Source organism: Cricetulus griseus, chromosome 5 (genome assembly GCF_003668045.3).
Source record: "Cricetulus griseus strain 17A/GY chromosome 5, alternate assembly CriGri-PICRH-1.0, whole genome shotgun sequence".
Lineage (NCBI taxonomy): Eukaryota > Metazoa > Chordata > Mammalia > Rodentia > Cricetidae > Cricetulus > Cricetulus griseus.
The window spans coordinates 119,001,101-119,024,264 of NC_048598.1; the positions used below are offsets into that span (position 1 = coordinate 119,001,101).

The 23,164-nt window shown below is 45.8% G+C and overlaps 1 protein-coding gene across 1 annotated transcript; it reads left to right on the plus strand.

Annotated features, from left to right (window-relative positions):
* The first annotated feature begins 301 nt into the window (after positions 1-301).
* On the plus strand, positions 302-14,471 carry Npc2 (NPC intracellular cholesterol transporter 2). Its single transcript, XM_027418521.2, has 4 exons — positions 302-471; positions 7,027-7,134; positions 9,639-9,811; positions 13,731-14,471. Exons 1-4 carry the CDS (start codon positions 390-392, stop codon positions 13,815-13,817), a joined length of 450 nt encoding a protein of 149 aa, XP_027274322.1. The 5' UTR covers positions 302-389; the 3' UTR covers positions 13,818-14,471.
* Positions 14,472-23,164: the final 8,693 nt, after the last annotated feature.

Sequence of the window (23,164 nt, forward strand, 5' to 3'; positions counted from 1 at the left end):
GAGATGGGGCGGGGGCGGGGTTGCAGAGTCCCCGCCCCTAAGCATGCCTATTGGATAACGAGATAAAAGGGCTTTGATTGGCTGAAAACGCTTCCAATTGCCGACGCGGGGCGGTACCAATAGAGTGGGACGAACGCAAAGAGGAGGAGCGGGGGTCTCTGCAGGCCCTGCCTGGGAGCGGAAGAGATGGGCGGGCACAAAGGGCGGGCTGCACGCCAGGAGCCCCGGAGCCCCGGAGCCCCGGGCGGGGCGCGGGCGGGCCTTCGCTGGTTACTGGTCACAAGTGGACTGACCCGGCTCCTCCCTCGGCCCGCCGTGACAAGTTTATCTTGTGACTGCTGCCCCTGCATTTTCCTTCCTAGACCGCGGAGCCTGCTTACTTATTCACGATGCGTTTCCTGGCCGCCACGGTCCTACTGCTGGCGCTGGTCGCCGCCACCCAGGCCGAGCCCCTTCGCTACAAGGACTGCGGTGAGCCCTGAGCACTCTCGAGGAGACCCGTGGGCTGGGTTGGGCGGGTTCCTAGAACGTGGGGGCTCTGGGAACCCTGGGTGGAACGGGCTGGGTTGGGTTCGAAGGTACCACCAGCCTTATTGAAACTTAGCACCCCCCGTCCCCGCCCCGCACAACTTTGTCTTTCCTTGCATCTCCTTGCAACGCGTGTTTTGGGGTAATCTCTTCACTCTCAAGGCAAACCTTGTGCCGAAGTTCTCTAAAGTTTGATGGGTGGACGTCATTCAAATCCGCATGTAGTCTGACCACTCGAGGGGGTGGAGACAGGAGGGTTGCGAGTCAAAGCTAGTCTGGGCTGTGTAGTGAGACCTGTCTGGAAAAAAATAAATACGTGCATAAATAAGAGCAAAAATAAAACTATAGGGTCGACAGCGGGTCTGCATCCAACACGGATTGGGGAGATGGGCGGGGAGAACGTCGTTTGATTTACTCTCCGCGTATCTTCACTAGCCTTTCCCCTTTGTTCGTTTGAAGTCTTCTCTTTGGTTGGGATGCGGGCTGTGAGGCAGTCTCATTTTGTAGCCCAGTTTGGCCTTCTAAGCTTTTTTTTTTTCCCCTTGGTGACTCGACAAAATCCAGTTCTTCCCGTAGTTTATACTTTTACAAAATAGGGTTCCCTTTGGGCTAACGAATTTAGCGATTCTTGACCCGAGTCTCCTATAAAACTCATATTTCTGCCGGGCGTTGGTGGCGCATGCCTTTGGTCCCAGCACTCAGGAGGCAGAGGCAGGCGGATCTCTGTGAGTTCGAGACCAGCCTGGTCTACAAGAGCTAGTTCCAGGACAGCCTCCAAAGCCACAGAGAAACCCTGTCTCGAAAAAAACCAAAAACCAAACAAACAAAAAACTCGTATTTCTAGTAATACCTTGTGACACCTAACTCCCTCCCAACGCTGCCACTGGACTCTTTGTTGGAAAATATAACAGAGGGTAGAAATCTCGAGTTCATCCCATCAAGCCTATACAATTAATTGCTAGAGCAATTGGCGTGGGGGTGGGGTGGAGTGGGGTGTTAGAGGTGGAAAGGCACAGCGATAAATGAAAGACAGAAACTGATTTTGTAAAATATGTGAGCAGGAGGGAACCACGGAGATCACAATGAATCATTGAATTAAAGACTTGTTGGAGAAATGGCTCAGTGGTTAGGAGTGCCCACTGTTCCAGAAGACAGAACTGCATGTATCTTCAACTCCAGGTAGTCCAACTCCTCAGGCCTCCTCAGGTACCAGCACTCACAGGCACAGGCATACCTCTGATAACCCTAATTGAGGAGGTGGGGGTGGGGTAGATTAAGTAGCCCTTCCCAAAGTCACATGGCTGAATGCGGAACCAAGTTAAGTATGCTTCCTCGTAGCCAGTAGTAGTAACTACTCAAATTAACAAGGACTGATGCTTGGTAATACTTCACAGATGCCATTTCACTAAACTAGGAGTCTAGCCAAAAGTGGCTGTTTCTTCAAAACTTTTTTTTTCCCCCCTTTCAGGGTTTCTCCGTGTAGCTTTGAAGCCTATCCTGGCACTCGTTCTGGAAACCAGGCTGGCCTCAAACTCACAGAGATCCGCCTACCTCTGCCTCCCAAGTGCTGGGACGAAAGGCGTGCAACACCAACGCCTGGCTTAATTTTTATTTTTAATGCATGTGTGTTCATGTGTGCCCAAGCTTGTGGCAGCCAGAGTACAGCCCCGCAGGTGTCAGCCTCAAACACACTGTCCACTCCTTTTGATGTCTCATTGGCCTGGGGCTCACCAGTTAATCTAGATTGGCTCAACAGGCAGCCCTGTTGTCCTCCATGTGTGTGCCACCATGAGTGGCTTTTTTGTTTGAGTGAGACAGGGTTTCTTTGTGTAGCTCTGGCTGTCCTGGAACTTGCTATGTAGACCTAGCTGACTCTGCCTCCTGAGTACTGGTATTAAAGGTGTGCACCATGACAACCTGGCATTTTTGTGTGGATTCTGAGAATTGAACTCTGGTCTTCTGTTTGCGAAACAAGCACTTTATCCACAGAGATATTCCCTTCCACCCATCTTTTGTCAAGGTTAGGACCAGCAGTTGGATGAAGGCACTGTATTAATTTTATTAGCTCATTCTTCACCATCTATTTCACAGGAAGGAAACCAAAGCACATAGACTAACTTGCCTAAAATCCTACAGCTCCGAAGCAGAGATTGATAAGTCTCTATGAACTACTTTGGACTTCAGTATTTTCCTTGTTGTTAGTGGTTTTTGTTTGTTTGAGACAGCTTTGTAGGCCAGCCTGAACTCACAAAGATCTGCCTGCCTCTACATTAGGAAGTGCTAGGATCAAAGTCATGTACCACCTTGCTTACATTTTTTTTGAAGACAGGTATATACCTTTGGGAAGAACTTGTTTTTTATATTTTAGTTTTTGATATGTATATATGTAGGAGGGCCCACACATGCATAGCATACATGTGAAGTCGGAGAACAACTCATTCCTATGAGTTGGTTCTTCCCTTTCTTTCTCTGGGTTCTGGGGATTGTCAGCCTTGGTAGCAAGTACTTTTACTTGCTGAGCTATCTCTCAGGCCTAGGGAGCTTGAAAGAAAGGAGGTAGGGGGTTCCCATGACAGATTGTGAATTAGGAAATACAAGGTAAAAATTTCAGGACCCAAATAAGAAGACTTTGTATTCCATTCTGTGCCTACCTTCTCCTGGGGTGGGATTTCCTCAAGTGAGACATGGAGGTTCAAACACTACTTACGAAATATTTGCAGTAGGAGCTAAGAGGTTTGTTCTTATTGACATTTGAAGTCCGGGAACCTCTTGTCAGGGGGCAGAAAAAAAGAACTGCACAGAAGAACTGTGAGTACCCTTTCCTTTGATCCCATGAGATCATGTGACCCAAATTTGAAGAACCAGCAGGTAGAGCTGGATGCTGAAGCCTTGACACAAGCACCAGATTTTCAACTTTATTTTTCCTGTCTACCAATCGTGGGATGGAGTGAGAGGCTGCTTCTCACACTGCAGAGAGTGTCAAGAGCGTGTATGCAAACAAGCTGGGAGACAGGGAGTACAAAGTGTCATTTACAGACCCCCAAGGAGTTACTAATCAATCAGTGTAATGATAGAGGGAATTCAAGACACCCTTCCAACCTGACCGTGAGCCCAGGTAGAGAAAGTCAAGTGCATTCACTTTGTCGTTTCATTTTCTTCATGAACAGTTAGTCCTGAGCCAACCTAGGAACTACATAGCGGGCCATGTAGTCTCAACTTGTGATTTGCCTACTTTCTTCATCCAACTTTCAAGACAACAAGAGTCCATACTACCGGCTGCAAACATTATTTTTGTCATGAAGTGTATTACGGTGAGACGCTTAGCTTTCAGGACAGAGGAGGAGGCCTTGCTTACCTTCCCAGGAGCAGCTGTTTTAGTTCATGGACTGAATCCAGAAATAATGGTAATTATAGTCAACAACTTCAGCAGTGCCACCTTGTTCCAGATCTGCAGATATGTTGGTTCACTACCCTTAGGGCAGCTCCAGATGTTAAGTGTCTTGCCCTGAGGCTACACAGTAAGCCATTAAACCGGTAAGACTTCAAATGCAGGTGATAGGTAAGTCTGAACATTCAGTTAAAGTAGCTGAAAAGTATCACTAACCTGCCCTGTCACGGCCACTGTTGCCAGGCTGTTTGCTCCTTCTCCCATTCTGCTGCTCAGTGTCAGAGGCTTGAATTACCTCTGTTTTTCTGACCGTTATTTTTTAAACATAACTAGTGTTTACAAATATTTTATTTCCAGCAACTGTGCAGCCCTTAGCCTAGTCATTTTACTAGAGAGGGAAAGAAATCTAGGAAGGAGTACTTGTAACTGGTAACTAGTACTGTACAGGAGTGTGTAGGGTAAAAGCCTGGGCCCTGGCCTCCCCTACAAGCTAGGCTTGCCCACACATCTCAAATGCCAGTTAAAGGGACAAGTAAAGGGGGCCTGAGGTATGGCTCAGTGATTTAGGGTACTTGTTGCTCTTCTGAGGATTCAGGTTTGGTCCCCAGCACCCTCGTGGTGGCTCACAACCATCCATAGTTCAGGGGATCCAGTGCCCTCTTCTTACCTTCATGGGCACCATGTATATGGACATATGTGTAGGCAATACAGTCACACACAAAAAATAAATAAACGTAGCCAGGAGATGGTGGTGTATGCCTTTAGCCCCAGCTCTCAGGAAGCAGAGGCAGGCTAGCCTGGTCTACAGAGTGAGTTCCAGGACAGCCAAAGCTATGTAGATAAACCCTGTCTCAAATAAATAAATAAATAGACCTTAAAAAAAATTTTTTTAAATGTTTTTTTGAAAAGAGCAAATAATATTGAAAAGCTGAGAAAGGAGTTTATTCAGTGTGGCCATATTGGCGAGAAGAACATACAGTCAAGGAGGAACCGCCAGTCAAGCTTTGGGGCACTGATAATAGGTTCATATTTAAATCAAGGGCAGGAGAGATGAATATTAAGGTAGTCAGCTTAGGTCTAACCTACAATGTGGTCTGACAAGTTGTCGGAACTGTGAAATCTCTTCCTGGGGAAGCAGGTCTCTCATCTATCTGGCTAGCACCAACGTGTCTCACACACACACACACACACACACACTGGGCACACACACACACAAGCCATTGGGGTCCATCATTTCAGTAGTCTGATAGATAGCACAGTACCTCTTTCAAATGCCTTCTCTTCTGCTAGAATGGTTAGTGTATCAGTTAGTGCAGTTGGCATGACTTCCATCTTGACTGAGTCAGTCAGCCCTGCTTGGTACCCAAGTTTGTTTTTTGTTTGTTTGTCTATCTGTTTGAAACAAGGCTGGCCTCCACCTGTGCTCCTCCTGCCTCAGCTGTCCAAGAGCTGACTGACCGGGTACCTGGCTCAGCCAGGACCCTGAGTGTTTTTTGGAACTATAAAGATCTTGACTTCTGGCTTCCTCTTCCTCTTTTTGGTTCTGGGAATAATCAAAGTTTAATGACTTAGTCTAGAGCCAGAGTGCTTTAGACACTAAGTGGGCCTCTTAGGTGGCACTCTGCCCTGGAGATCGTGACTACCAGGAAAGCAGAAGTACTGTGGAGAACTTCAGCTTTAAGGAGGGAACTGTTCCCTCTTTTCAGGGCCCTTCTATTGAAGATTGACGGTGGTTCCTCTTAAGTTCCATAAGTGGGCGTTAGGTACCACTGATTTAAAAAACCAAGTTTGACTAACTAACCAGACCACTAATACAACTGTTTATTTCTTTGTGTTTTGTTTTTGTTTTTTGAGGCAGGGTTTCTCTTTGTAGCCTTGGCTGTCCTAGAACTCTCTCTGTAGATCAGGCTGGCCTAGAACTCACAGAGATCTGCCTGCCTCTGCCTCTGCCTCTGAGTGCTGAGACTGAAATTGTGCACCACCACTGCCCAGCTGAGAAGCAGCTCTTTTTTTTTTTTTTTTTTTTTTGAGAAGCAGCTCTTAACAGCTGTCCTCTGCCTTCACACATGCACACTGGCACATAGGCATGTACATACACACACACACACAATAAACTTTATTTAAAAAGAGAAATTTTTTTGTTTTTGTTTTTTGAGACAGTGTTTCTCTGTGTATCCCTGGCTGTCCTGGAACTCATTTTATAGACCAGGCTGTCCTGGAACTCATAGAGATTCACCTGCCTCTGCCTTCCAAGTGCTATGATTAAAGGTGTGTGCCACCACACCTGGCTTTTTTTTTTTAAAACGCAGTCCTTTAATACAGTGTTGTGTGAACATGGTCTCACTACATTTCTTAATTTGAAAAATATTAGCATTCTCTTTGCCAGGAAATGAACTAGCTTTTCATTCACTTTATAGGATTGGTTTTAGCAGTACCAAAATTCTTGACTGTTATTGTGTGTGTGAGAGAGGGTGAGGAAGAGAGAGGGAGAGGCATGATGTACCTATAGGTGTGCATATGTAGAAATCAGAGGAAGCCTCAGATGTGGGTCCTTGCCTTCTGCCTTGTTTGAAATAGGGTCTCTTAGTTGGGCGTTGGTGTCATTTAATCCCAGCACTCGGGAGGCAGAGGCAGGCAGATCTCTGTGAGTTCAAGGCCAGCCTGGTCTCCAGAGCGAGTGCCAGGATAGGCTCCAAAACTACACAGAGAAACCCTGTCTTGAAAAAACCAAAATAAATAAATAAATAAAGGAAGAAAAAAAGAAAGAAAGAAAGAAAGAAATAGGGTCTCTTTGCTGCTATGCTGGCTCCTGTTCAGGCTAGCTGACCAGAAAGCTTACAGTCTTCTCCTTTCTCTACCTCCGTCTCTGTAAGAACACTGCCACATCCAACTTTATGTAGGTTCTGGGGCCCCACACTGTGCGGCAAGCGCTTTACCTATTGAGCCATCTACCCAGCCTTTAATCGTACTTTGTCCTAAAGTATTCATCTCAGGAAAGCAGTCAGAAGAAAAAACAATACGCCAAGAAAGGAACGCACCTCCCCATGAGGCACCGGCAGCCTCAGGGATGGACTTTTCCCCCTACTCAAATCACTTTTCTTTTTTTGCAGGCTCTAAGGTTGGACTCATAAAGGAAGTGAATGTGAGCCCATGTCCCACCCAGCCCTGCGAGCTACACAAAGGCCAGTCTTACAGTGTCAATGTCACCTTCACTAGCAGTAAGTAAATGTGACTTTTACCTCCACTTCAGGCTGAACCATAATATAAATTTGAGTCATTGAAATGAGCATAGGAATATAGGGGACCTTTCTTCATCCCCATGCTGTCTCAGATTTCCGGAACCCACTGTACTGGACACAGCAGGAACCCAGTTATGAGAATGGTGTCTGAGGACACAGTTGTGGCCTTGGGGGACTCCTACTGAGAGACATCACACAGCATCAGAGAGGAAGTTGTCACATAGTTCTGACTCACAGCTAAGGCTGCAAGCTCCTAGCTCTTAAGTCACCCTTTTTATACATTGTGAAATCACTACAGGAATTTTTCCCCTACTTGTAGCCAGAACTGTAAGTTAAACATGCTCCTTTTATCAATCTAGTCCTACGTTTTCCTTTTGGAATGTGACAAGTAATGGAGAGTTATGGACCAGATTGTGTCCTGACCAGTAACATTGTGAATGAAACGGCCACGTGTAGTAGTTGATACCATGATCACAACACTATGGAGGATGAAGCAAGAGGAATTGAAAGCTAGCCTGGACTAAAGAGCAATATCCTTTCTATAAGTTCGAGGCAGCTTGGTCTACAGAGTGAGTCCCAGGACAGCCAGAGCTGTCTTGAAAAACCACACACACACACAAAAAAAGTTTTTAAAGACAGGGTCTCACTGTGCAGCTTTAGTTGGCCTAGAACTCACTATGTAGACCAGGCAGACCTTAAACTAACAGAGATCCCCCTGCTTCTGCCTCCCTAGTGCTGGGATTGAAGGCATGTGCCACCATGCCCTGGGGAGACAGCCCAGTAAGTAAACATGCTAGCTATACAAACATGAGGACCTCAGTTCGGTCTCCAGGATCCATGTAAAATGCCAGAAATGGTCATCTAGGCAACAGGCTTGTAGTCCCAGCACTGGGGAGGCAGAAACAGGCAGATCCCTAAGGCTCCCTGGCAGTCAGCCTGGCCAAATCAGTGAGTTCTAGGCCAGTAAGAAGACTGTCTCAGGCTGGAGAGATGGCTCAGAGGTTAGGAGCACTGGCTGCTCTTCCGGAGGTCCTGAGTTCAATTCCCAGCAACTACATGGTGGCTCACAACCATCTGTTATGAGATCTGGTGCCCTCTTCTGGTGTGCAGATATACATGGAAGCAGAATGTTGTATACATAATAAATAAATAAAATATTAAAAAAAAAGAAGAAGAAGACTGTCTCAAAAAACAAGGTGTGTGACATCTTGAGGTTGACCTCGGACTGGTGTTCACACACAAACACTCACACATGTTCTTACACAAAAAATTGAAGGGCCACTTTCTGTCTGTTGACAAGGCTGAGAAAGCATCTCAGAAGGATGGCGCCTGTGTGCCTTAGAAAAGGGTCTCGTAGCTGTCCATAGTGGTGCACATCTTAAATCCAGCACTCAGCAGGCAGAGGATCTACAGAGGCCAGCCTGGTCTACATAGTGAGTTCCAGGATAGCCAGAACTAAGTTAAGAAACCCTATTTCAAAAAATAATAATAAAAAAAAAAAACCTAAAGTCTTCTAAGAAGCCAAATCAACTGCAGAAGCTCTCTTCTCTAGTCCTGAGTTTCAGCACAATTGAGAGGACCCGGGTTCAGTCCCCACCTCCCACAGGGCAGGTCAAAACTGTGACTCCAGTTCCAGGGATATGGTAAGAGTGAAATGCAGAGAAAGGGAACTTACTCCATGTGGTCACACTGGGAAAAGGAACAAATCAAGAGACATAGTGAGCTCTTCCAGGTTACTGCTGGGGTGGTGGTAGTGTTGAGGTGGTTAGGTTAAATAGAAGGCAAGAGGTGTGCATCACTGGTCAAGGTGTTAATGTGTCATTAGCTCAGCCCCCGACCTGTCTCTCTGTTGTAAGAACCCTGTGACCTGCCTGCATGGCAAGTTCCTTCTTTTGCTGGCACCACAGGGCTCCAGCCTTTTCCTTCCTCAAGCACAAAATTCCAGGGGGAATTCCAATTCCTTGGGGCAGATTGTCTCAATAGCCTGATAGTCAGAGGGAGGAGCACAGTGATCTCTTTAGAATCCCTTCACTCCTGCCTGAGAACTGTAATAACTAGTTGCCCTGATCTGATAACACTTTGATCCCTCCTGCCTGTCTTCAGTGTGGAGGCTAGAGGGAACCAAGACTTGAACGACTCTTTTAATCTTAACACAGTATCCAAAGGATTACCTGTCAGCCCAGCTAGCCCATGGTATTTAAAACTCAAAGTGCACTCTGACAGAAGGCAGTGGTGCTGGGAGATAAGATTATTTGTCTAGGTAGCCTGATTCCCTTGATGGGGCGCAAGGAAAGAAACCAGCTCTTTTATCATGTGCACCAGGGCTGGGTGCTAACGGTGACCCATAGAGACAGAGATGCTAGAACGAAGAGGCTCTCTGATCTGCAGCTATAGGCATTCTAGCATTTGAGAATGTACTTGACAGTTTGACTTAGAATTTGCAAATACACAAGCACCTTCACCGTCTGACTCTGACTTCCTAGGCACTCAGTCGGAGAACAGCTCTGCCACAGTGTACGGCATCCTGGCAGGAGTCCCTGTCTTCTTCCCGATTCCTGAGCCTAATGGTTGTAAGTCTGGAATCAAATGCCCCATCCAGAAAGACAAGACCTACAGCTACCTGAATAAACTACCAGTTAAGAGTGAATACCCCTCCGTAAGTGATGCTTTCCGTGATAAAACCAGAAGCCCTGGGGCTGGGTTGGACATCTGGGGACTGGGGCAAAGGACCTATTCGTTTCTGGTGAGGCTGAAAAGGCCTGAGAGAGAGAAGATAGGTTTGAGGAACCCAAGGTACAAGTACAGTTAAGAAGCAGCAATGAAAATAATTTTATGGTTGGGGGTCACCACAGCATGAGGAACTGTAATAAAGGGTCGCAGCATTAGGAAGGTTGAGAACCCCTGCTTTAAGGGTTATTGGAGATCGTAAAGGCTTTAGGTGGCTAGCTAGTTCAGGACCTCAGCAACAGAGATCTGTCAGAGCCTGACAGGTACTTTGCATTTAGTTTGAAAAACACCTTAAGCTGTTAGTTTAAACACCAAGTTAAACAGTAACATATACAAATTTTGAAAACAAAGCCAAGTTCTCAAGAATGTGCATGTTATTGTTCCCCAAATGTTACATTGTGAAGACAGTTTGAGTGAAAATCTGTGGTAGTAACTAATGACGGGCAGGACGTCTACTTTCCGCAGGTGGTGCTGCAGGGATCACCATTAGAGAGGAATCATGATAAAAACTGAGGAAGTAAAGCAATTGCTTTTTCCCCCATAAGGAGCTACTTTATTACAGTTAGCAGGGAGGCCTAGAGAGGTGCTCTGCTAAGGACAAGTTGGTTCCCAGCTGCTTGTATGGCAACTCATAGCTCTCTAACTCCAGTTCTAGGGGATCCAACGCCCTCTTCTGGTCTCCTAGGGCACTACATGCACATGATGCTCAAATACTTGCAGACAAAACAAAACACTCATACACCACCGTTCCTGGTGGCTCATTAAATCTTAAAAAAAGAAAAGAAAAAAAAAAAAAAAAAGCTGGTTGTTGGTGGTGAATGCCTTTAATCCCAGCACTCGGGAGGCAGAGGAGAGGCAGGCAGATCTCTGTGAGTTTGAGACCAGCCTGATCTACAAGAGCTAGTTCCAGGACAGCCTCCAAAGCCACAGAGAAGCCCTGTCTCAAAAAACAAAAAAAAAAAAAAAGAGAAAGAAAGAAAAACAAGACAAAAGCAAAAAGAAAAGGAAAGAAAAGAAAGGAAAAAAAGGCATGTTGATACACATCTTTAATCCCAGCATTCAGCAGGCAGAGACAAGAGGATCTCTGAGTTAGAAGGCTCAAACAGGAGGATTACTATAACTTGAAGACCAGCCTAGACTACTGTTGATTGGTTTTTGTTTTTACTCTTTCCTCTTTTAGGAACCCACCACCCAGCTCCCAAATAAATCACCCAGAGGCTTATTCTTGTTTATAAACACCCTGTCTTAGCTTGGCTTGTTTCTAGGCAGCTTTTCTTAAGTTATCCTGTCTACCTTTTGTCTCTGGGCTTTTTTTTTTTTTTTTGGTTTTTCGAGACAGGGTTTCTCTGTGTAGCTTTGGAGCCTATCCTGGCACTCGCTCTTGTAGACCAGGCTGGCCTCGAACTTACAGAGATCCACCTGCCTCTGCCTCCCGAGTGCTGGGATGAAAGGCATGTGCCACCAATGCCCAGCTGTCTCTGGGCTTTTACCTCTTTCTGTTTCTGTATAAGACTTCCTACTCCATGGCTGGCTGGGTGGCTGGCCCCTGGTATCCTCTCTCCTTTTCCTTTTCTTGTTTCTCAATCCCAGGTTAATTTTATTTAATCAAACAAATAGAACACATCTTTGCATTGTTAACAAAAGCAGCAGAAAAAAATGTAAAACACCTTTACACGGTTAAAATTTTCCACAATACTCAACTATTTAGTGAATTCCAGAGTTCAGGCTGCCTGGGATGCAGAAGTGAGACTGTGTCTCAAGAAACAAATAACAGCAACAACACAGCTCATAATTAGAACATAGCAAGTCAAAATAAAGATCTCAGGTGAGGTATATAATCAGAAATCTGCTTAAGATAGGAGCTGTGTGTGCTCCTGTGCAGTCCTAGCACTTGGAAAGCTGAGGCAGCACTGATGTGCACTCAAAACATCCTGGGCTTTACAGTGAGGCCCAGGCCAGTCTGGGAGAAGAGAAACCAAAGGGGTGGGAGTAGCGGCAACAGTTCAAGGAAGTGAACTTAAACTCTGTTGCTACACAGGGTGGTTGTCCTTGAAATTATCCAATTACACATGCCTTTGGACCAGTCGTTCTCAACCTTCCTAATGCTACAACCCTTTAATATATTTCCTCATGTTGTGGTGGCCCCCCAACTTTACAATTATTTTCATTGCTATTTCATAACTGTAATTTTGCTATCATAACGTAAATATCTGTTTTCTAATGGTCATAGAAAACACACACACACTGCCCCAAAGGGGTCACGACCCACTGCTTGGACCATCCTGCATGCTTTACACTGAAGAATCTAAGAGCTTTTATTTTCTGTTTTCATAGTTCAAGTGGAAAAGGCTATAGAAGATTGCCAAATAAGTGATAAGTTATTTAAGTTAAAAAAAATTATAAGGCTCTATTTACATGCCTCTGATCTTGACACTCAGTAATGCACACCTGTAATCTCAACACTCAGGAGGCAGAAATAGAAGAACCAGAAGTTTGAGGCCAGGCTGAGTTACATAGCAAGTTCTGGATCAGCTAAAGCTGTGTAACAAAAACTCTGTTTCAACAATTGGAGGGAGGAAAGAAGAAAGGAAAGAGAAGAGAAAGGTTTTAGAGTTGCATTTGATAACAGGTGTGGTGGTCCACCTATAATCACAGGATTCAGGAGGCTGATGTAGAGGGATTGCCATTAATTTAAGGCCATATTACATAGTAAATTCAAGCCTAATCTGGATTAGCTATGAAGACTGTGTCTTTAAAAAAGAAAAACAAGGGAGCTGGAGAGATGGTTCAGTGGTGAAAAGCACTGGCTGTTCCTCCAGAGGCCCCAGGTTCAATTCCCATCATCCACATGGCAGCTCACAACTGTCTGTAACTCCAGTTCCAGAGGATCCAACACCCTCACTCAGACATACATGCAGGCAAAACACCAGTGCACATAAAATTCAAAATAAATACATTATTTAAAAGAGAAAGAAAACAGAAAGGAGTAACTGGAGAGATGGCTCAGTGGTTAAGAGCACTAGCTGCTCTGCAGAGGACCCAGGTTCAATTCCTAGCACCAAGAAACAACTCACAACCATTTGTAACTGCAGTACCAGGGATACAAGTAATGCACATACATACATTCGGGCAAGTATAAAATAAAATAAAATTGAGAAAAAAATTAAACAGGAAGAGGAGAGAGGGAAGAAACCATACTTGAAAAATTATATTGGTAAACTGAACTAGGTTGGATGACCAATGAGGTATTGTAGGGAGCCGTCCCTGCATTTCTGAATCCGCCCCGTCCGAGGGGTCTCCGCGGTGCCAGCGATGTTAACAAGTTCCCGGGTTTCGGCACCAGATGTCCCGCGCTATATTCTCGCCGGCAAGAATCACACAGGACATTCGGATCCTTCTGCAGGAAAGCTTTAATGCATCTTGAGAGAGGAGAGCATAAGCTTACCAGAGCGGAGACCCCGAGCCAAGAATCCTGTCCCCTAATAAAGGCTGGCAGCCCCGCCTGGGACGTGTCACCCTATGAATGGCTTCAGCTCCTCAGGCCATATGAGCCACGGGATAGGCAGAGATCAAGGAAATGGCAAATTACCCAGAGCCTGCGAAATAATTTACATTCAGTGCCTGCAGGCACCATCATTGTAATGGAGAATGCTGGGACAGCTCCCTACAAGGTATAACTTGGTTTATTCTTTGGAATTTAAGGCCCCAGATAGTGGACATATCCTAATCGGACTTCATAATGATACAACTTAAAAAGAAAGAATTAGGACTGAAGGTGCATACTGAAGTCATTATGGATAAAAGTCAGGCCCTGGTTTCATTTTTCACAATTCGTTTTCTTTTTCCAGTTAAAGCTGGTGGTGAAATGGGAGCTTCAAGATGACAAAGAGCAAAACCTCTTCTGCTGGGAGATCCCGGTGGAGATCAAAAGCTAAACTCTTTGTTGGCCTGTGTCTGTGTGGGGAAAGAGGCCATGGCTGGAGGGAGGGGAAGGAACAGAAGAGAAGTCAGACCTGAAATTAAACCAGTGCCGAAAGATGAACAGAACTTCAAGACTGCTACTTTATGCCTCTCAACCTCCAAAACCGTATCTGCGACCCTGCTCTTGAGAGCTCAAACTCTTGTTCCCTCGATAACCTTTGTTGAGGCCAAAGAACGGAAGAGGGAGATAGGAGTAGAGTAGTCTCCATGGCTGTTTGCTGTTGGATTAAGGTCATCGGCCCCACCAGACAGGTCGGCAGGAGGTTGCTTAGGGATGTCAGATAACTTGACCCAGGACTACGGATCCACTGTGAAGGATGGCTTTCTAGAGACTCCCCTCTAGCTGGGGGTTAATTACTTCTACAGGTTCCTCGTCTCTTAAGTGCCTCCTGAGTCCCGTGCACCTGGCTAGTCAGTCTACTGAGTCTTGATAGTACCCTCGGCCCCGATGCTTCAACAGTAGTGACCACCTCTCCAGGGTCCAGAGACTGCCTGAGAGGTGCTCTGCAGCAGAAACTTAGCTCTGTATGCTTTAGTTCTGTTTCTTTGTGGCTAGCTCTTGTTTCTTGTTCTTTGGTGGTTTTCATTAAAGACAATACTTGGTTACAGGTGCTTGTTTTGTTTTTAAGTAGAATTAACTTATATCCTCTACACTAGACATGGAGCCTTCTGATAAATACTAACTTGTCATTCTTGCATTTGTGTTCAAGCTGTGGTTGCCTACTTCTTCCAGACAGGTCCATAGCAGGCAGGCACCCAGTGGAAACTGCCCTTTTCCTCAATTTCTTTTTCAGGAGCTAGACTGTATCTGTAGAAAGTGACATTGGCTGGGTGGTGGTGGCACACATCTTTAGTCCCAACACTCGTGGGAGTCAGAGACAGGTGGATCTCTGTGAGTTCAAGGCCAGCCTGGTCTATAGAGGGAGTGCCAGGATAGGCTCCAAAGCAACAGAAAAACCCTGTCTCAACCCCCCCCCCCAAAAAAAAAAGAAAGAAAGAAAGTGGCATTGTTCTGCTTTACTGCCTGTACACCAAGCATGTTTGAGCAGCAAACAATACCTAATGAATAGCAACACCTGAAGAGGAGTGACGGGCCGTGGTGACTGGGACATCACCCACCCTAATAGGGAAGCCTAGAAATGGAAAGGTAGAAAGTGGTGCCTCTGAGGATGCAGGAGGGTTGAGTTCCAAGCCAGCCTGAGCAGTATATTGAGATCCTGTTCAAATAAAGAAATAGACCTAGCCCACAAGAGTCAGGAGTGTCATGAGCTCCAGGTGAACCTGAACTGAATACTTAACCCATGATCTCACCCCTACCCACCCACCCAAATCCAGGCTTGGTAGCCCACACTCATAATCTCAACACTGAAGGCAAAGGCAAGAGGACTAACACAAAGTTTTGAAACCAACCTTATGTATATAATGAGTTCAAGGCCAGCCTGGGCTAAATGAGACCCAATCTCAAGGGGAGCGAGAAAAGAAATGCCATAGCAGGTAATAGTTTGTTGATTAAATCTTGAAGTAACAAGAATGGTCATGGGTCTCTGATTGCTGTATGAAATCCATGTTTGTTTGTTTTTTTAATATTTGAGACAGCGTCTGTGTAGCTCAGGCTGGCCTTGAACTTACAATGTATCAGAGAACCTTGACTTCCTGATCTTCCTGCTTCTACCTCCTAAGTGCTGGAATGCAGGTGTGCGGTGTGCGCCCCCATACATAGAATCCGAACAGCACTAGGTCCTTGGCTTTCCTCACTGTGAGTTTCCCAGGCAAACCACCAGGGGACAGCAGTGGGTCAGGAATGAAGTTATTAACAACCAGCGGTTCACTGTACCCTCTGATGTCTTTTGTGTGTCCTTTCACACTGGGCCCACCCTGTCTTCCCATGTAGATGCTATGTGAGTCCCATGAACTCCAAAAGCAGCTGCCTGCTGAGGTTATGGCTTCCAACTGCCTGTGGTTAAATTAATCAGCTGTGAGTGTGAGCTTTAAATTTCATTTCTCCATGCTTCAGTTTGATTTTCCGAATTTGCTGGCCAGGGACAATGACAGTGCAGTGCTTATGAAGTGAAGCAAGTCAAGCATGTAATCTACACATTTGTCCATGTGAGCACTGTGCTAGGCTGCTTTTCAATCCCATGTGTGCTAATGTGCCTCCTTGAAAAATTAAAGCTGAGGGGCCAGGAGAAAGAGAAACTCAGTTCTGTGTTTGCTGACTCCCTGTTCCCAAAATATTCTTCTTGCCTTTTTAATTCCATAGAAGCTAATAGCTCCCAACCCCAAAATTCATACTCTTCTGCCCTCATGTGAAAAAAAAAAAGGAAAAAAAAATCTGTTATTGTGTGTCCTTGTGTCCTTATGATCAGAACAGGAGGGGACCCAACAGCTTAGAACTGTTTGCCTACCAGCCATTGGGAGGCTCAGTGGAGCCTGCAGTTATGAGATAGGTAGGACTCCCATGGGAGGATTAGTTTGAAAGGTCATCTCTACAGAAAGTTCACAGTCATTAACACAGAGGCATTGAATCCTAGGTACACAAAGGGTTCTACACTTTCCAATGCCAGTCTCTGACTTTCTGAACAATTCTTACATTGGTGGCTCTCAACCTTCCTAAGGCTGTGACCCTTTAACACAGTTGCTCATGTTGTGGTGACTCCCAACCATAAAATTATTTTGTTCCTACTTCATAGCTGTAATTTCGCTACTGTTATGAATCGCAATATAAACCTGATATGCTGGATACTGATAGTGTGATGGGGGTAGAGACCCTTGGGTTGAAAACCACTGCCTTACATGAATCCAAGGCAGGTAAATCTCAACACTCCAGTTGTTATAGTCAGATCTTCATGCTAATAAAACAAGGGCAGAATAATTTCCAATCCTGTGTGCTTGATTTTGAAATTGTGTGTGTGTGTGTGTGTGTGTGTGTGTGTGTGTGTGTGTGTGTGTGTGTGTGTGTGTTTTAAGAAGCAGTAAAGACTGGGGATGTGGCTGAATGAGTAAAATGCTTGGTGAAAAAGCCTGAGGGCCCCACCTTCCATCCCCAGAACCGACTTTAAAAGCCAGATGTGGGACTGGAGAGATGACTCAGTGGTTAACATACTGGCTGCTCTTCTAGAGGGCTGGGGTTCAGTTTCTGGCACCCACATGGTAGCTCACAGCTCTCTGTAACTCCAGTTCCAAGGGATCCGACACCCTCTTCAAGCATTGCATACACATAGTGCATGGACTTAACATACAGACAAAACACACACCTAAAATAAAATTAGAAACAAAAAACTTCTCTGAAAAAAAAAAATGCTGGCTATAACCTCAGCATACCTGTACTAGCTAGCCTGCCGTATGCAGTGGCAAAGGACATCTGTGTCAAACTTGGACTGACATCCAAGGTTGTCATCTCCACACAGGACAATGGCATGCTGTTGTACTCACCAAATACAAATAATAATAAGTAATAGTTCAAGCATGGCACATGCCCGGAGTCCTAGCATTAGGCATTAGAAGATAAGAAGTTTAAGGTCATCCTTAGCTACATAGGAAGTTCAAGGCCAGCCTGGGCTACATGAGATCCTGTCTCAGGAAGGAAGGTAGGAAAGAGAAAATATGATTTACAGAGATTGATAAAGCAGAATGGTCCCTGGGAATGCCCCAGGTCTAGGAAAGGACTTAAGTGGGAGGAGTCAACTAAGAAAAGATGATCTTGGATTATTCTAAGAACAGTGCTTCCACAATCAGTTGGTTTGGTTGTGGTACCTAGGACCAACACTGGCGTGGAGCAGTGTATCAAAAAGCCAGTCGGGTGAGCATCGTTTGAAATAAATGCTTCCCCCAATAGCCCCCTGGAACCAGGAATAGAGATTAGTGTGTACCTTGGTGAAAGGCCAAAGATTCTCAGTTGTGTGAATTGGAAATGTGGATGGATGGTGCTGTGTGATTCAAGGTAGAAAGTGGCTGTGGTTTCCCCAAATGTTGACTAAAAGTCTTGAGAGGAGTTGAGTCATTTGGGGTAGTTGCATCTTTTCCTATCCAGAGGATCCCTGGGCCTTACCCTTGGCTTGTGTAAACTGAATCCAATTCACTTACAGCTGTCAGTTGACTAGCAACTAGATGGTCTGAGTGTTGGTTGCCATGGAAACAGCTAAAAGGCCCATTGCCATAGAGACCTACCATGTTCTCCAGACCAGGGGCTTGGTAGCTGAAAAGACCCGGAGGGACCGAGGAGCTGAGTTGTGTGAGTGAGGGACCCACCAGAGGGTGGTTGATAGGTGTGAGAGCCTGGCTAGCTCCTCCAGTGTCCCACACCTGGTCACAGAGCGCAGGTGCTTGTCCCTGTGGACAGTGAGGGCACAGACTCTGGAGCAGTGTGGTCATGCCAGCGCTACCATCTTCCCCTCCAAGAGCTCTGAGAGGGTTAGTCTTGCCCTCTCTGACAGCCCTTCTCCACAAACCCTATGAGCCAGATAAACAGCCAGCAGGTGAAGGGGGTCAGCTTAACTCTGCTTGCCATCGAGTCAGGCCACTGAGGAACTTGGCAGGCAAAACGGGTGGCTGCTGGCCTTGAGCGTGGCAGACACTGGGTGTACATGATCACAAAGCAGAAGAGCAGGCCATCTGTTCTCAATGTGAGAGAAAAGCATGATCACGCTGCTGTCTGCGACCCATGCACTCTTGTCCCTCTGCCAGGTGGATCAAAGTAAAAAATCCATGATTTGACGGGTCTCCTCAATGTATCTGAGCGATGGTCACAAGAGTCTTGTGTTTCACAATCAAGGGGTGTGACTCTTAAGTCACTGTTGAGTGGCAAGGGAGAACAAAAAGAAAGCTTCTTAGAGGCTGTGCCATTAACCATGTTGCTATAAATGTAGAGAGTGAAGGAATTCAACTAGGTCACCTCCAGGTCTCAGCACAAGCCGCCTATGGCTCACTGGGATCCAAAGGTGACATTGAGCATGGTGGACAGGCTGATATGGCTCATTTACCTGTGAGGGTGAGGAAAACCTTAGGAATCCAGAGAGGCTTGGGACTGAGACTGAGGCCAAGAAGACATTCGATGTTTGGTTTAGGGAACTTTCATCTCATTCCTCAGGACTCTGAGATGTGTGGTGTTCTTTCGCCTAACCTGGCCTTCTGCCTGGAGTTTGTTGGTTGCAGTCTCTCCCAAGGGGCTTTACAGTCTAGAAGCCTGGCACCAGAGAGACAGATGCCACCAGAATCTCTGGGAAAGGACTTCACTTTGGGAAGCAGTTGTTGCTTACACATTGAATTACACAGGAGGTTTGCATCTCCCTGCCAACTCTTTCCAGTTGATTGACTTTAGATAACACCTAGGGCCTCCTTCAGTTTCCTCAGCTGTAACATTCTCAGTCCCTACCACCTGACATTAGTGCCATTATTGTCCTTGATGAGTAAGGAAGGTTGCAGCCCTGGAAGCTGCTCAGAGGCCTGGAACCATGGGTACATGTCTTGCATTTGGCTTCCAGATTAACTCCAGGCACCTTTCAAGCCCCATGGCCTCCCAGGAGCCTGCTCTGCTCTGCTTCCATTAAACCAGACTCTCATCCTCTCCATGACCCTAAGCTACATTCTTTTTGAGGTACAGCGTTTGTGTGTGGGCTTACCTTCCTGCTAGATTATAAACAGTTTAAGAACAGGGACTGCCCTTCAGTCTTTGAGTAAATGGCTAGAACTCAGTGCTCAGCATTTTTTTCTATTTTTTTTTTTTTTGAGCCTGTGTCATATGGCTCTGTCTGTTCTTGTACTCTGTGTAATTGAGGTTGACCTAGAACTTCTAATCTTCTTGTCTCTGCCCCCCAGGTTCTGGGATTACAGGTGTACACCACCATGCCCGGCACTCAGAATTGTTGATATAACTGTCTTTATGGGGGACAAGTGCCATTTTCTCTGGGGTTTGAATGGTACCATTTAACTGTGTAGCAGCCTGGTCTCTAAAAGTGAGGTAAGAGTGACAGCTGGCTTGGTTTCATTCTCCTGAAGGCCTCTGACATGAGCGCCCTGTTCTAGGTCAGCAAGTTCGGGACTCACATCTTCCGGAAGCCAACCATTATCAGTGTCTGGGACTCACTGACAACACAGCCTCGTCTCCAGCTGGCTTAATGGTTCCCTGGCTCTAGTTTCCCTCTCCTCTGATTCCATCTTCAGCACACAAAGCCTCCATTCCCTGTGGCTTCCGTGTAGGGTGATGTCTCTGGCTCCATAGCTCTAAGTCCTATCACGTCTCTCAGAGGGTGAGAGGAAGCACATCTGGCTCATGCAGCTGTCTCCTCTGTGTTGTATTGAATGTCTGCAGCCTCTGATGGGCCCCTGAAACGTCCCACCAGGCTTGTCAGTGCGTGGCTTAGAAGGAACAAAGCCCAAAGAGCTCTGGAGCATCTATCTCCTAGATCAGTGGTCCTCGACCTTCCTAACTCTGAGACCCTTTAATACAGTTCCTCATGTTGTGGTGACCCCCCCATCATACAATTATTTTCATTACTGCTTTGTAACTGTTATTTTTGCTACTGTTATGGATTGCAATTTAAATATCTGATATGTAGGATGTCTATCTGATATGTGACCCTGGTAATAGGAACCACTTGCCTACACTGTCAAAGCCCAGAACAATCCCCTTCCTAGGTGGCTGGTGAGGGAAGCTTGGGGTCAGGGAATACAGAAGAAGGTGCAAGAAAAAGCCCTGGGTCTGACCCATTTGGTGTGTGATCTTGTGTAAATCATTTAACCTTTTAGCTAAATGCCTCACAGAACTATTTTTGGCTGGTTGGTTCTGGTTTTTTGAGACAAGGTTTCTTCTGTGTAGCTCTGGCTGCCCTGGAACTCACTCTGTAGACCAGGCTAGCCTCAAACTCACAGAGATCCGCCTGCTAGGATTAAAGACATGTGCCACCACCGCCGCCGGGCTCCTCACAGAAGTACAGTAGGACAAAACAAAGGATGCTCGCACACACGTAGCTTGGAAACAAGAGTCCCGAGGACTCAGTCCCTTGGGTTTTCCTCCTTGGGTCTTATTGATTAGAGGAGCTAGATGAGCACATCCACAGAAATCTGAAAACCACACAAGAAAAACAATGACCTAGACTTGATCACCTCACAGATGAAGAAGATGCTGAAGGGCTGGAGGGCCTTGGGGGTTAAGAGTGTACACTGCTCTTAAGAGGACCTGAGTGCAGCTCACACCGGAGCTGATCCTACAGCTCTCCTGTCTAAGAGCACCAGCACTCACGAGTACATCCCTACACACAGACATACACGTACACACATCATTAAAAGTAAAGTTTAAAAGGGGTTTTATTTGGCTGTACTGAAGACTGAACCCAGGACCGTGGATATGCTGGGCAGGTATTCTGTCAGAGAGTTACATCCTCTCTTAGTGCCAGGGTCTTGCTGAGTTGCCCAGGCTGCCCTAGAATTTGTTTTGCAGCCAGGCTGTGATCCTTCTACCTCAGCCTGCCTAGTGGTGAGTTACAATCTTGGGCCACCAAACCCGGCTAGCTACTTTGTTGTAAAAAACAAAACAAAACAAAGAAACAAAAAAATGGTGAGGTAGCTAACCCTCTTGAAATACTTTTTTTTTCTTTTTTCTTTCTTTCTTTTCTTTTTTTCTTTTTTTTTTTTTTTTTTTTTTTTTTTTTGGATACAGAAGTCATAGGCAATTGTATCCTTCAGCCATCTAGCTGAAGCAGTCTAGCTGAATTTTTACGGACAGGACAGGGTGAGGTTTTTCAAACCAATACTTGCTGGGCACTTTTGACACGTCATGAACGGCGTTAGGTATTGGAGATTAAAAAAAAAAAATCTTAAAGAAGATCCTTCAAGGAGATCAGAATCCAGGGAAGAAAGGTCAGCAGGAAGCCATCACTGATACAATGGGACAGTGTCATGACAGTCAAGTGTACAGAATGCCATGGCAACGAGAAAGAAGAGCACTGTGGGTGATTTGCTCTGAGAAAGGAGCAAGGCTGGGCCTCTGCTTGGAGTGTGGATGGGAAGTAAGACATGTAATACCGAACCTAATCTTTATTCATCCGTCATCTAACCAGTCCTTCATTCAACAAATCTGTTCCTGCCACTTCTTTTTTAAGATTTGTTTATTATGTAGTGTTCTGCTTGCCTACATGCCTGCAGGCCAGAAGAGGGCACCAGATCTCATTATAGATGGTTGTGAACCACCATGTGGTTTCTGGGAATTGAACTCAGGACCTCTGGAAGAGCATCCAGTGCTCTTAATCTCTGAGCCATGTCTCCAGGCCATGCTTCTGCCTCTTGTCCTCTAAGGGTTTTTGTGGGTTTTTTTTTTGGGGGGGGTAGACATGCGTATAGGGATGTACATATGTGCACATACATGTAGAAGCCAAGAGTCAACACTGGATGCCTTCCTGTACCACCTTCCACATTATTTATTTGCTTATTTATTTTTGAGACAAGATCTCTCATGGATACTAAAGATTGGTCAATGAGCTTCAGGGATACTACACCAACCTACTTGCTCCCCAGCCCTGGGATTACAAATACTTTTGTTGTGGTGGTGGTTTGGTTGGTTGATTGGTTTGGGTTGTTTTTGTTTTGTTTTGGTTTTGGAGCTAGGGTTTCTCTGTGTATCCCTGGCTGTCCTAGAACTTGTTCTGTAGACCAGGCTAGCCTGAAATGCCAAGACTCACCTGCCTCCCCAGTGCTGAGTTTAAAGGAGAGCACCACCAATGCCCAGCACAAATACTTATGTAGGTGCTAGAGATCCAAGCTCAGGCACTCACTCTTGCATGGCAGGCTTTTCCCCAGCTCCAACTGTTTTGTTTGTTGAGACAAGGTCTTTCTAGGTATCCCAGTATAGTCTCAAACTCTTGGCAATCCTCCTGCCTCAGCCACTTGAATACTGGTATTACAGGCATTTGTCACCACTCATGGCTAGAATATTTATGAGTTTACCTCCTACTGAGCTCCCAGTCTCAGCTAATTTATTTTTACTTAAAGTTGCTCCTAGTTAATTTACTCTAGAACAAATCGGCCTATTTGGTTCTTTCCTGGTTTGGCAACTCAGTAAACACACACAGTTATGATCCAGTCCATCTCACACTGCTTCTCCTTCATCTGTCTGAACTCCAGCCACACTGAACCCTTTTCAGTTCCTCAAATTGGCTCATGTTTTCCCAGCCTTGAGGCTGTCTCACAAGTGTTTGCTATGCCGAGGGTCCAGGCCCTCCCTCCCTCCCACGCCTTTTCTTTTTGCTAACTCCTGCTGTGTGTTTTTGCTGAAATGTCTCTTCCTCAGGGAAACCTTTCCTGGCCATCT

Excerpts from the sequence above, each read along its gene's own strand:
- Npc2 (XM_027418521.2), top strand. The coding sequence starts at position 390 with ATGCGTTTCCTGGCCGCCACGGTCCTACTGCTGGCGCTGGTCGCCGCC. Across the intron at positions 472-7,026 it reads CCTTCGCTACAAGGACTGCG|GCTCTAAGGTTGGACTCATA; the intron begins GTGAGCCCTGAG and ends CTTTTTTTGCAG. Across the intron at positions 7,135-9,638 it reads CAATGTCACCTTCACTAGCA|GCACTCAGTCGGAGAACAGC; the intron begins GTAAGTAAATGT and ends CTGACTTCCTAG.